The sequence below is a fragment of the Penicillium pulvis genome (assembly GCF_028828015.1).
Source record: "Penicillium pulvis strain IBT 33274 chromosome Unknown contig_7_segment1_segment0, whole genome shotgun sequence".
In the NCBI taxonomy this organism is placed as follows: Eukaryota; Fungi; Ascomycota; class Eurotiomycetes; order Eurotiales; family Aspergillaceae; genus Penicillium; species Penicillium pulvis.
In genome coordinates, this window is record NW_026643079.1 from 1,780,253 (window position 1) to 1,793,432 (window position 13,180).

General features: G+C 47.5%; 7 protein-coding genes across 7 annotated transcripts; 4 read left to right on the plus strand and 3 right to left on the minus strand.

Moving 5' to 3' along the window:
• Positions 1 to 192: 192 nt before the first annotated feature.
• N7503_008621 (ankyrin repeat domain-containing protein) lies at positions 193 to 1,701 on the minus strand (the record flags this gene model as incomplete). The annotated part of the gene is made up of 1 exon (XM_057068168.1): positions 193 to 1,701. The coding sequence occupies one exon, from the start codon at positions 1,699 to 1,701 to the stop codon at positions 193 to 195; it is 1,509 nt and encodes a 502-aa protein (XP_056919023.1).
• A 487-nt stretch (positions 1,702 to 2,188) lies between these two features.
• N7503_008622 (uncharacterized protein) lies at positions 2,189 to 3,296 on the minus strand (the record flags this gene model as incomplete). Its single annotated transcript, XM_057068169.1, has 2 exons — positions 2,189 to 2,730; positions 2,780 to 3,296. The coding sequence occupies 2 exons, from the start codon at positions 3,294 to 3,296 to the stop codon at positions 2,189 to 2,191; spliced, it is 1,059 nt and encodes a 352-aa protein (XP_056919024.1).
• Positions 3,297 to 3,889: 593 nt separating this feature from the next.
• Positions 3,890 to 4,764, plus strand: N7503_008623 (undecaprenyl diphosphate synthase family protein; the record flags this gene model as incomplete). Its single annotated transcript, XM_057068170.1, has 2 exons — positions 3,890 to 4,085; positions 4,148 to 4,764. Coding segments are annotated over 2 exons (813 nt in total), but the record flags the coding sequence as incomplete, so codon positions are not given.
• Positions 4,765 to 5,901: 1,137 nt separating this feature from the next.
• Positions 5,902 to 7,599, plus strand: N7503_008624 (uncharacterized protein; the record flags this gene model as incomplete). Its single annotated transcript, XM_057068171.1, has 6 exons — positions 5,902 to 6,075; positions 6,135 to 6,226; positions 6,284 to 6,533; positions 6,586 to 6,714; positions 6,771 to 6,807; positions 6,863 to 7,599. The coding sequence occupies 6 exons, from the start codon at positions 5,902 to 5,904 to the stop codon at positions 7,597 to 7,599; spliced, it is 1,419 nt and encodes a 472-aa protein (XP_056919026.1).
• A 315-nt stretch (positions 7,600 to 7,914) lies between these two features.
• N7503_008625 (class II aldolase/adducin domain protein) lies at positions 7,915 to 9,046 on the minus strand (the record flags this gene model as incomplete). The annotated part of the gene is made up of 5 exons (XM_057068172.1): positions 7,915 to 7,989; positions 8,038 to 8,206; positions 8,261 to 8,393; positions 8,452 to 8,712; positions 8,770 to 9,046. The coding sequence occupies 5 exons, from the start codon at positions 9,044 to 9,046 to the stop codon at positions 7,915 to 7,917; spliced, it is 915 nt and encodes a 304-aa protein (XP_056919027.1).
• A 515-nt stretch (positions 9,047 to 9,561) lies between these two features.
• N7503_008626 (mitochondrial carrier domain-containing protein) lies at positions 9,562 to 10,618 on the plus strand (the record flags this gene model as incomplete). Its single annotated transcript, XM_057068173.1, has 3 exons — positions 9,562 to 9,591; positions 9,643 to 9,832; positions 9,885 to 10,618. The coding sequence occupies 3 exons, from the start codon at positions 9,562 to 9,564 to the stop codon at positions 10,616 to 10,618; spliced, it is 954 nt and encodes a 317-aa protein (XP_056919028.1).
• Positions 10,619 to 11,215: 597 nt separating this feature from the next.
• N7503_008627 (putative Golgi transport complex component Cog5) lies at positions 11,216 to 12,652 on the plus strand (the record flags this gene model as incomplete). Its single annotated transcript, XM_057068174.1, has 1 exon — positions 11,216 to 12,652. One exon carries the CDS (start codon positions 11,216 to 11,218, stop codon positions 12,650 to 12,652), a length of 1,437 nt encoding a protein of 478 aa, XP_056919029.1.
• Positions 12,653 to 13,180: the final 528 nt, after the last annotated feature.

A 13,180-nucleotide genomic window follows, 5' to 3' on the forward strand; every position in this document is an offset into this window, starting at 1 on the left:
TTACCCCGATGATTTACGAGGCAATTTATTGGTTCTCAATGATCCATGGTTATGCTGCCTGTCACCTGTCATTGGCGGGTCCTAATATCTGTAGGGCGATGGACCGTGGACCTTTCCCCATATACCACCTGTCAGTCGGCCTTGGCGCTCAAACACGATAATCGATCACGGATCAATGCAGCCACAACCTCGTTACCGGAATCCTCCGCCCATGATAAGGGGGGTTCGTCCCTCAAAATCTTTCAGTTCTGGATCCACGCCTTCCATGGTGAGGAGCAAATTCACCATGGCCTTGTGTCCGGCTTCTGCCGCAATTGACAGGGGCGTACGTCCTGCATGGTCCTGCGGGTTCAGATGGATACCTTCCGTAGCAAGCAGCAACTTGACTACTGCCTCACCGTCCTTTGATTCACATGATGCTGCTGATGATAATGGTGTATCTCCAAAGGAATCTTGGGTATTAGGATCTGCTCCGGCGGCAAGTAGCATTTTGACTACCGCCGCATATCCCCAATATGCCGCCATTTCAAGAGGCGTCTGTCCAACAGAGTTCGAGGTCTCTAGGTTGACAGTTTTCGTACCAAGCAGTGTGGCGACAATTATCTCAAACCCACTCGATGCCGCGTGCCACAATGGGGTTTCTCCCTTATAGCAGGGCCAGTCAGGTTCAACTTGCCCACTGCTGACTAGTAGATCGACAACTAGTCTGTGACCCTCTTTGACTGCTATCAATAACGGTGTCCATCCCCAATGATCCTGGGTATCAGCGTTGACACATTCCACATCAAGTAGCAGTCTGACCAGTTCTACATGCCCATGCTCCGCGGCCCATGATAAAGCCGTCCGGCCGGCCAAATCGCGGAGATCAGAGTTGACAGATTTCGTAGCAAGCAACAGTTTGACTACTGCCTCGTGTCCATTCCTGGATGCTTTCAATAACGGCGTCTCTCCTCGTCGATCTTCCGAATCCGGGTTGACATGCGATGCAAGTAGGAGTTTGACTACAAATTCATGCCCGTTCTGTGCTGCCTGGAATAACAGCGTCTCGCCGAGGTGATTCCTCGAATCTGAGTCGACACGCATCGTCGCAAGGAGTAATTCAACTATTTTCGTGTTCCCATTACGTGACGCCCATAATAGTGGAGTTTCGCCCCAAGCATTCTTCGTATCCGGATTGACACAGCCGTTGAAGGCGAGTATCATTTTCGTTGCCTCTTCATGTGAACCTTGAGTTGCCCACCACAGCGCTGTCTGCCCTCTATTATCCTGGGAATCGGGATCGACGCCTTCCGTAGCAAGTAAGACCTCAATGACTTCTGTATGCCCTTTTGCCGCTGCCTGCGATAGTGGTGTTTGTCCCTCGGAGTTCTTCAAATTGGGGTCGATACATTCTGCAGTAAGCAGCAGTTCAACCACCGCCTTATGTCCGTTTCTTGCCGCCTCTGAAAGTGCCGCTTGTAGGACCTTCGGCTGTGTTCGGGCCCCGGCTTCTAGGGATTTCCGGGCTGTGGCTGGTTCCCCCCATCTCGCTGCCCATAATAACGCTGATCCTTTTTCATGTTGTGCATTGAAGCGGTACAGATATGGATCGACACTTTCATGGATGCAGGTAGCCGTTTGGGCAAAAGCATTTATATCGGACTCGTGCTCTAGCCTCTCGGCTATTGACTGCACAAGCTCTACAGGCAAATGAACTAGCATGGGGACTCTGGCTCCCTTGAGGGATTCAATATTTGAAGATAAACAACGGTGGAGTGGAGGAGGTGGGCCCAGGATTTTATGCAACCTTGGAAGTGGGGCGGATGTGGAAAAAGCAAAATAGAAAAGTCATGGGGGAGCAGAGATAGTATCGTCCCAACGCTGCAAGAATAACATGTGGAAATGTACATATTGAACGCTGACTCAGATCAGGTGACTTCTAAAGAGTGAAGCCATTTATATCAGAGCCAACCAAATCCATTTATATACACATGCAATTGGCTTTCAGCTGAATCTTGATATGGCTAAAAGCAAATTGGGTGCATACCGTGTATAAGCCTCTCTTTCTATAGCACAAATGAGAAGTCTCGGACCCTCCAGCCATGGAAGTAGATTCACCAAAGAACAACCGAAAATCATGCAGCAAATCAGAAGAATCAGGGAAGGTCTCGTGAGTTCCCCAGGCGGCCCCGCTCTTGATATATCTTCATCACCGTCCCACTCGCATCTCTGCACCAGCATATTGTCTCAATCCTCGCAGAAACCCCTGATACTCAACAGCGCTCCCAAATCTATGCAGCCCATGGCTCCGTTCTCCGGTGCAGAACATCTCCGTTAGCCGGATTGGCCAGGGTGGATACCCATCTAGTTTAAGAGATGGCCCAAAGATCAGAAGAAGATCGGGTTCGGATTTGAAACTGTCAACTTCTAAATTCAAGCCGTTTTGCAATGGTTTCGACATGTCGCTAATCTTGGCATTAACGATTTCTTGTGTGATATCCGTAGACGACAGTTGGCCTTTCGTTGACATCTGAGCTAGACTTTCGGCCACATTAACAAGTGATTCACGCCCATCAGTAGAAGACAAGAGGAGGAGCTTGAGTGGTGTGTTGTTGGTTGATGAGGTGCCCTCGATAGGGTGTTTGGGTGCAAAGAGCAGTAGACTTGGTTGCTGAGAAGGAGAGCGGTAATATGAGGCGATTTTGGCATTAATAATTGGATGTAAGGTCGATATGTGGGACTTGAGAATCCCTGCAGAATTGATTAGTTGGTGGGGGAAAATGGGAAGAGCGAACTATACCGGTTTTTTCATATACACTTAACTGCATGATCCCAGCACATGCACTCCAGGCTGCAAGCTCCGCCACTTCGTCCATCAGTGTTCCCAGATCGTTCTTTGCAGTATGCACTGTCAGAATGACGCTCAGATGCTGTGGGATCTTTTTCAAATCTGAAACATCCTCATTGATAAGTTCAGGCGTTCGGTGATCGCGATAGATGGTAGAAAGCGTGTGGCTGATGACCAGATAGTACGCCTGAATTGAATGTTCGATAATATCGAAAATTTTGTGCATTATGATATAGATCAGGTGGTAGATCTTTACTTGTAGCATGATACGAGCGAATGTGTTGCGCGTTGCTTTTGTACTTCGGTGGTCATAGGTAGAGGATACTGGAGGCTCTGGTTTTTTCAGGTTAGACAGATCATAGAGACCGCGTATATACAGCTTTGGCGTGTTCTCGAGTTTGTCTAGGCCAGCCTTGCCCTCTTGAGAGTGATACCAGTCTAAAAACTCACGGTCTCTTTGGGATATCATGGTGTTGATCACTGATGCCAGTGTTGGAAACCAATGAAGAGCAAAATTATGTTATGAAGATTCTGCCGCGGACTTTAAGCTGGACACCGTTCCCATGTCAATTACGCGGCATCACCCACCTACCAAGCCACGCATTTCCACAGCAGTGGAGATGGAAGGTGCCACAAAAAAAGAAACCCAATCATCCAACACTGCATTATGTGATTTCAATCTAATTATGGCAGCATCCAATCCTTGATGATATATCGTTCAGCGACTCAGCGACACTTAAAACCCCAGGATCAGGTCATACTCGAGACTCATCCTCAATATTAGGAAATGATCATCAGCAAAAGGTTATATAGCAAATAAAATGTAGCCTTGAATGTTACACGTGCAACTAAAGCTGTGATGCAAGGAGAAAGCTGAGAGCTGGGGGTCTAGTGGGCTGGTGTAACACTGACCTATCAATAAGAAGTCCATCCGCAACAGCTAGAGTTTACAGTTTATAGTGATATAGACATACTCGTGGGCTTTTTGAAAAACCATTAGGCCACTGGTCAATTCTTCTTCATCAATATTTTCTATCAATCGTTGTATAATCTGCTGGAATCATGCTTTTACCAAATTTAAAGAAAACGGTCTCAAGTTCGAGTTGGACTCAAAAGATCGCTACTAGTGTTCTTGAACAAGGTCCTATTCCCAAGCACATTGCATTTATTATGGACGGCAATCGGCGATTCTCAAGAAGACACGGAATTGAGATCAAAGAAGGTCACCTCCTTGGCGGGGTAGCACTTGAACGGGCAAGTTGCTGAAATGGCATAGTTTTGGTGAAGCTGCGGCTAACTGACTGCCAAAGATACTAGCAGCTTGCTATGATGTCGGTGTCGAAACCGTGACAGTCTACGCATTTAGCATCGAGAACTTTAAGCGACCCACCGAACAAGTTGATGCGATATGGAGTATATTGCGAGAGATGACCAAAGTAGACTCCAGCTTGCGGGCTCTTCTCAAGTCCTGCGGAGCTAGACTTGGGGTATTAGGTCGCCTAGACCTGTTGCCTGAGGATGTCAGAGAATCGATTGAGGCGATGGTCGATGACGCTCAAGATCGCACACAAAAAGTGTTTAATGTATGTGTGGCATATACATCACAAGATGAGATGACCAGAGCAGTCAGAAAGAGCGTTACAGACTATTATCAAGCGAGAACAACTGGGAGATTGTCCTCGGACCAGTGCATCACATCGCAAATGCTCACGGATCGGATGGACACAGCGCGAGATTTACCTGTTGATCTCCTGGTTCGGACGTCGGGTGTGTATCGCTTGAGTGATTTCCTACTATGGCAGTGCCATCAAGATACCGATATTCAAATCATGGATATTCTTTGGCCAGACCTTGAGTTCTATGACTTGTGGATTGTGATATTGAAATGGCAAAGAACAGCTATCGCTAGAGGGAAAAGCCTTTCGAGCCTTTCACCTAAGTATGGTAGCAGACTTATGTGGTTTCGGATCTATTTGTTTTCATTATTGTGTTCTCTTCTTATCATTTTGCCATTTTCCGGATATTACCTTCTATAGAAAGAACAGTGGCCCAATCCAACTGTCAGGTTACTTACCATAACAATATGCTCTCCGCCATTGTAGATTAAGTTGGTACATTGTACAATCTGACGGGTATCACATAGTAGTGACCACAGGTGCAAAGCTTCATCGTAAGGGCCACCGAAGATCAACCAAGGTCTAATTCGAATCTGTTGATCTGCACGTATCACAGATAACTCAAGTCTACGCCAACAACAGTAGATCTACATGCGGTGTAACATTATATTTTCAATTTCAAACACGTTGCACGAGGGCTGTAGGCTGAAAAGTAAACATCCAATATTGCTTCTTTTGCTCGACCACTGAATATTACAAATTCAATTTTGGATGACGAAACAACCTAGGGCTTATCAATTTCGGCGAAATGGAGACTTTGGAAGCCTTTTCGTTACTGGGTTGCAAGATACGGAGATATTTGTCTAATATCGGGTAACTCCTGTCGGGCCTCAACTGAGGAAATCTTGGAAGGGCAACCGGATGAATTGGACCTTCCTTTTAATGACTGGTGAGGAATAAGATGGTCACATCCTTCCAGCATTCCGGGAAGCAAGATAGGTTGACTGCATCGGCCGCAGGGCGAAATTGGTTACCCATTGTGACATTCAATACCACCGACCTCTGGAATCCATTGGCCTGCATATTGACGGATGTCTCAATCTAAACAATAGTACCTGGTCTGCTGTATTTGTGAGAATTCTTAGTCGATGCAATCCCAGTTGTTCATATAGTGGCAAGTGGTGAGCACTAGGAAAGAAATGTTAAGAGAAAAATCTCTGATCCCAAGAACTATCTGGGCCTTATGTAGCTGTCAAGAGCGCGTGTGAAATCGCCATCCAGAATTCGTGTCGCATCAAAATGCACTGTTGACGTGCTTGGTTTTAGCTACAGAATATATATGTGGAGACCGATGACTTGAGGCACCCTTGCATACCCCGCTCCTAAGTTTCTCTCTTCTATTTCTTATCTCCCTGGGATTCATCCATACGTAAATGTACTCACAGTATTCAAGCAGCAATGTCTGAAAGCAGTGATAAATTCCGAGTCATTATTGCCGGAGCTGGAATCGCTGGGCTTGCAACCGCCATATCTCTCAAGCGGATTTCCTCAATCCCTAATCTCGACGTTCAACTATACGAGCAAGCTGACCAGCTTTTGGAGATTGGCGCTAGCATCGCGCTTAGTCCAAATGTAGGGCCTATGGAAAACAAGGCATAGGATTGGGCTTAAGCTAAATATTATATTGATAGGGCATGCGAACGCTGGAAAAGCTTGGCGTGGACAATGCTCTCTCAGATGAGGTCGGGTTCCGAGGACCAAGTGGAATCCCACAGATCTTTCGGTGTGCCACTTTGGATATTCAGGCAGACGCCAAATAGAGTTGACAATTTTCTTCAAGTCACTGGAAAACGAACCAAGTAATCTCTGTGGACACCCACACCGATGTACCCGATCCCCGTCACCATACCACGCGATTTCACCGAGGCCATTTACATGCTGCTCTCCTAGAGCACGTACCTAAGGAGGCTGTTCATTTAGGCAAGAAAATCATTCACGCTGATGTCAGCCATGAGGGAGTGTCACTGCACTTCGAAGACGGAACCCGTGCATTTGGTCATATTCTGATTGGGGCAGATGGCATCAGATCGGTTCGTTGTCGTGTGCCTTTAGCAGATTACATTATATCTAATACATACAAAGAAAGTTAGACAATCATTCATTCCCGAATACAGATTGCGCTTTAGCGGAAAGATCTTCATGAGGTCAACATTTGATGCATCATTGGTGGAGGAAAGAATTCCGAACCTACCTGCGGACTCTTTGCACTGGGTATGAGAAACAAATTTATTCAGTCGCTCGGTATATCTTTGCTAACATTCCTAAAGTGGGGACCTGAAGATAACTTCTTTGCATCTCGACTCGGTATGTAGGGCAGAGGCTCTCTAACATAGCTTTTCGTACGCTGATAAAGTTTTAGGCAAGGGTCAATACACTACCGTCGGGGCTTATAGTGATCCACGCTCCTCTGAAGAGCTTGAAAGAAACGTCGGCTGGGACCAAAAGGGAGACGTAAAATTCTTGAGAGAAAGATACAAGGCAAGTCATGTAAACATGTCCTTGTTTGAGGTGCAAATTCTAACCTCATATATGCAGGACTGGAACCCACTTATTCAAGCCCTGACGGAGGCCACTCCTTATACAAATCTATACCCTAACTTTGCTGGAGATGCACTAGACACTTGGATATTCAGCTCCCGAGTCGTTCTGGTCGGAGATGCTGCCCATGCTCATGGTGGCGCCTTCGCCGCAGGAGGGTCTTTAGCACTGGATGACGCCTTTGCGCTTGGCCTTGCCTTCAAGCACGTGGTCAAATTTTGCCATGGAACACCACAACTCTCGCTTGATAATGTTAAAAAGGCATTAGAGCTTTACGCTAATACTAGGAAGCCACATACTGATAGATTGTTGCGTATTGTGCACAATCAAATTGGTACGAAACCAACTTCGTCGGGCACGCTGGAGGAAGATGCGAAGCTTGTTTCGCGGATGAAAAACAGACCTGATACAGTGTGGTTATCTGAGCATGATGTTGAGGCTGCAATGACAGCTAGTATTGTACAATCAGAAGTACACGATGTCAAGGCTTTGGAAAGAGAACCAGAAAACCAGGGGAGACTTGGATCGACAGTACGCAGTGAGTGGGGTAAGTTTTGAAGGGTTGTCGCTTCCATGTTATAGACCGAGGTAGCTCATAGAATAGCTAAATAAAGAGCGAATCACTCATTGTACCGCCGCAGGTCTATATGGAACAATTAAAGGAAGGTACTTGAGGGAGTTCCATATGGACAAGAATTCGATGATGGCTAATAACAGTGTTTTGGCATATTATTTGTTTATAGAATGAGATAGACCATGGCTTTTAAAGACTCTGATGCTATGCAGTCCTTCCAATGTAAATTCTGCATTTTGAAACCCTTGTTCGGTCAAAACAGTCCGAATTCCAAGGCACCGAGTCCGTGTTCAAGGATATTATTGCAGAACTCTCCCATTGGTCTCCTCAACAATGAGCTCATACTCCGGTTGGAACTCGGTATAGAAATTGTGCTACTACATATTAGCCAAGTATGAAGATGCGATTATGTAGGCACTTACAGGGTTCTGAGCAGTATCGGCGGTATACTGAGCCACCTCGGGGGCGATGATCTTCTTGGGGATACCGTTAGCCGCGGCAGCTTCAGCCATCAGCTGCGAGTGGCAGGAGTTTTCCAGCATGGAGTACAAAATCGCGGCCTCGTCCACTGTCGTACCCACAGTCAAGAGGCTATACGAAGAAATATTAGACAGACGGCCAAAGATGAAGAAGTGAGCGACTCACCCGTGGTTCTGGAGAATGCAGGCAAAATTGTCCTTGCCCAATGCCTGGGCAATCTGTCTTCCCTCCTCCTGGGACAAGGCAATGCCAGCGTGGTCCTCATAGAGACCAATACGTCCATAAAGATTGCAAGCATCTGTTAAAGTCTTGATCAGCTTCTGCTAGTCAATGAAATTAACCAAATTATGACATACCTTGAGTGAGCATCTCGATCGGCTTGCCAAATGCACTCCATGTCTTGCCATGGATACCGTGAGTATGAGCAGCAGCGATAACATCGGGACGAGCTTTGTGGATTTCGGAATGGATCATGAATCCTGCCTCATTGATGGGTAACTGTGCACCTCCTTCAGTGACATATCCTTCATGGTCGACGAGGACTAAATCCGAGGCTTTAATTGAGGAGAAGTGTTTGGCGAAAGGGTTCATCCAGAAGTGATCCTTGAGAATGGGATCTGACGACAGTTAGAATTCTCGCATGGCTTATGAGGCCTAGAAAGGACAATACATACCGCGCATCGAAATGTGACCCGAGATGCCTTCGTTGTATCCCCTCTTGCCGAAGTACCGAAAAGCAACAGCCATATGCTCCTTCATCCATTGGCGCTTCTCAAGCGGGTCCGAGAAGGTGGGGATTCCGCGCAACTTCATTGTGCCATTTCGGTCGCCACGAGCGACTGATTGAAAGGTGGCATCGGTTGCCGGGTCGGAGAGCTTGTTCTGGGCCTCAGCAGCCAGGCGAACAGATCCCTCCTGTTGTGTGGTGGTGACAGATGTAGATGTCGACATGTTGGAATGTGGAGGAAGTGACAGATCCGAATGATAATTCAATCTTTAAAAGTGATTTGATCAAGAACAAAGTCCTTGATTGCTCGAGGGGCAAGGTGGGTTTTATCAAAATATCTCTTATCTATGGATGCGGATCTCTCCCGAACCCCGCCTGTGTCATTGGAAGGCGGCCCTTAAAGACGGCGCTTCGGACTCTTTTCCGTTATTTCTTTTGGGTATTCTTTGCCGGAATCCACTTTTTGTTTACTAAAGTAGACCGGTGATTGATCAACGGGGTGGATCCTTGATTTTCTTATCAAGAGCCAAATTTAAAGATCAGATTGTATGATCTTTACGGTTCTTTAGCATAGGATTTGTGATGTTTGCCCACGCAGGGAAAGCTTGGCGGTCGGCATCCGCGGCGCCCGAGATCCCTGTCAACACTGCGAAGATTCGACCACGACAAAGTTCAAGGACCTTTGACATTGTATAATCAAAGAGCATTCCTACGGTTTCGATCTCTAGCGCCCTTTGGTATGACTGTCACTGCACTGAGCATATTCTTGGTGAGTCTACCTCTCATTGTAAAGAGATACCAGCTGATCATCTCGAAATAGGCCAGTACAGTCGCCTCACTTTCACTAGATTGCCTTCTGCATCCTTTGGATACAATCAAAACACGTATCCAGTCTCGTCAGTATGTTGGTTCCTTGCGAGGCCCAAAGACCAGCATCCTAGGCGATACGAGAATCCTTCGTGGTCTTTACCAAGGCATAGGACCCGTGCTTGTCACCTCGTTCCCTTCTGGTAAACCATGTCGCAGTACATTGAATATTCGGTATCTAACTATTCATCATAGCGGGCGTATTTTTCTTCACTTATGAACGTATTCGATCTAGGTTGGCCTCGGCATCAGAAGGCCCTGAACCGACTAACTCCACTCTAATTCTATCTGACATATGCGCATCTTCTGCTGCTGAAGTTGCAGCTTGTCTAATTTACGCTCCCACTGAGCTATTGAAACAGAATGCGCAAGTCGCTTTATCCCCATCTACAAAGCCAACATCATTAGCAAACCATCAACAACCTAGCACATCTCGTGGACGCACATTAGCAGCAGTATTGAAAAGCGTCGGCGGACCTACCAAGCTTTGGAAAGGGTATTGGGCTATTTTGGCGCACAACCTACCGTGGACCCTCATTCAAATGCCTGTCTACGAAGCTCTCAGAAGACATATGCCTCGGTCGGAATCTCAGACCAAGAAGAATGACACCTTCGAAATTATTGCCAATGCCAGCATATGTGCTGCCATCTCAGGTGGAATAACAGGTTTCCTTACTGCCCCGCTGGACGTCATCAAGACACGAGTAAATCTGGACTCTTCTGAGCAAGCATTCTCTGGCGGCAAAAGGGTGATGAGGGCAACGCAGAATATAATCAAAGCAGAAGGCCTGCGGGGGCTGTACCGTGGATGTGGCATCAACAGCTTCATGGCTGTTTTTGGTTGCGGTTTATATTTTGGTCTATACGAAGGGGGAAAGCATTGGCTAGGTGATGATATAGATCGTGCTTCAGGTGAAGTTTTCGTCTAACTTAGAATGTACATTATACCTGATCTCTACTCTGAATAAAAAAAAGAAATGACTCTCCTCTTCTATACGGGTCATTGGAACGGCTGGAGAGTCGTCAATTGGATGGTGGGACGATACGGATGCAATAACCACCCAATCTTTTGGGCCAGATAAGCTCGGCCATGCATTGAAATGTTAGTTCAATTTTTGACAAATGGCATTCATGAGAAGCAAAAACAATATCTGTAATAGGGCGCAATATACGGCGTGGATCGCATCGAAATCTATGGGTCCTGACTAAGCCACCCGTGACCCCGTTTATCGCCATGTGGGATTATCGCGGAGCTGTCGACAGTTGACTCTCGTTGAACTCCTTTCACCTCCACGACATGCTAAATTCGCGTTAGCATTGGCGCAACCCCCTTGGCATATCCGACCTCCAAAGTCTCCTTTCCTCTCCCGAAATCTCCACGGCGATTGCATTCTCCATACCAATCGAAACGCCGGTGTCTTCTAGCGCATTGATACCCATTTGTTACACTTGCGTCGCCGATGAGTTGAAGCTCTCAATTTCTTCATAAATTCAAACACCACGAGCTTGCAACCATATCTTCGAAGATGTCGGAAGGAGAGCCCTCCTACATCGACTATGAGGCCTTTTTAGACCCTGAGTTCTCGCCGGCCGGATTCGCCAACTCACTAGTGCTGAGCACCAACAATGCAACAGATACACCCCTAGATCTCTCAACACCACTCTCACGGGTCCTCTTTGATCTACAGGAAATCGACACTCACATTCATGGATTAACAACAAAGTCAGCACTATCACTTCTATCCCACACACAAGACCAAACCGCTGCCGCGGAGCATATCCTGCAGGAAACCGGGACACAGATCACATCAGTCACCCAGGGATATGAGCGGTTGGAAAAGGAAGTCCTACAGAAATGGCAGGCTGCGGACGAGGCTCGAATTGCAGCAGAAAATTCATTGGCTACTGTCCGGCTAGCACGTGCCGTCGCACGTTGTTTGGGACTTGGTCGTCAGCTCGAGAGTCAAGTGGCAGAGTTAACTGGGCGTACAACTGCCCCGGCAATAGGCGCCGACGGAGCTACCACATCGACAGGCAAAGAAGGATTCCGAGCGTTGGAACGCGCAGCGATTACCATCTTGCATCTTCGTCAAATGTTCTCAGCAAGCTCGGAGGAAGATGAAGGTTATGGCTTAGACCGGGTGAAAGTCACTCGAACTCTGCGCAATGAGTTTGTAATTCCTGCAGAGAACATGGTCAAGGCAAGGGCGCAGCAAACCATCAATCGATTCTCATTATCGAGTCCCATGACCACCAGTGGTCAATCATCGGTGCCTTCAAGCTACAAACAGGCTCGCGAAGCCCGATCGCGCTTGGCTACTGCTGCAGCCACTTTATACCTCCTGTCACCTATCCCGAAGGGCGTTGTCACGACATCTGACTATAAGCCTGAACTACTTCTTTCTACCTTGCAAGGGTATATGCAGACGTCCATCATCACATCTGCTAACGGCCTCGCGAAGGCACTGTCCCAACTCCCCACAATGGATCGTGCCTTGGCCGACATCTCCACGCGATGTCAGGATATCGTTGGCCTGGAGTCCATCTTGCGAAATATTCGACCGCCATCTCATCCCCTCCTCTCATCCACAGCCAATGATGATCAGCCTGCCCCGGAAACAGAAACAGTAGGCTCAACCCAGGCCAACCTCCTCCAGCCCCTCCTTCAGGCTCTCGATACCGCATCCCTGCCGTCATATTTCTGGCGATCGCTCGCTTCCTCCCTCACGTCCCGCGTGCAGGAAATCATCAACCGAGGGGGCGTGTCTGCACGCACCCTGCGATCCAACCGAGATCGACTCAAGGCAGAAATCAAAGATTGTGTGATGCGTGCTTCCCAAGTCTCTGCCACCAACCTCCTGGCCGAAAAGGGTCGATCCGGAATGGACACGGTGGTGGTTGGAAATTGGGAACGAGAAGCCACCGTGATGGTGAGCGCTGTCATCGGTCCCTTAAGCCGATAAAGATATACTTGATGTATTAAATAATCTTAAACTCTATCCCAGCCTCTAGGTGGGACGAGACTTGCATTACTATAAATGCAAACCATCAAGACTAATGCAAAAAAATCACATGCATCTCCATTACCTCTAAATCTTGACCCTAACACCATGGTCGACCATACGAGGCACCACGGGCCAATTACCCCAGAAATGCCAGGGGCCAAGTCCCAGGTACCTGGCAAGGGGGTGTAGAGTACCTTGGGAACCAAGAGTACACATGCACCAGGCTACCGGGATAGGGCCAAAAAAGAAAAACAAAGATACTACAAAGATAACGAAAATGCCAAGAAACTGTTCCGTATTCGGAGATTTTACAGAATTACCGTTGTAAGTATCTGTCAGACGACTCCTTGCAGGGCTTTACAAGGCCAGGGTGGCGGGGGCCTGAGTAGCTGCATTGCAGGTTGCCTCGTCGTGAAGCGTCAAGGCTCCAATAAAAAGGCGGAAACGGACTCCAGATCAATGAGGGGTGGAGGGTGAGTCAGAAAA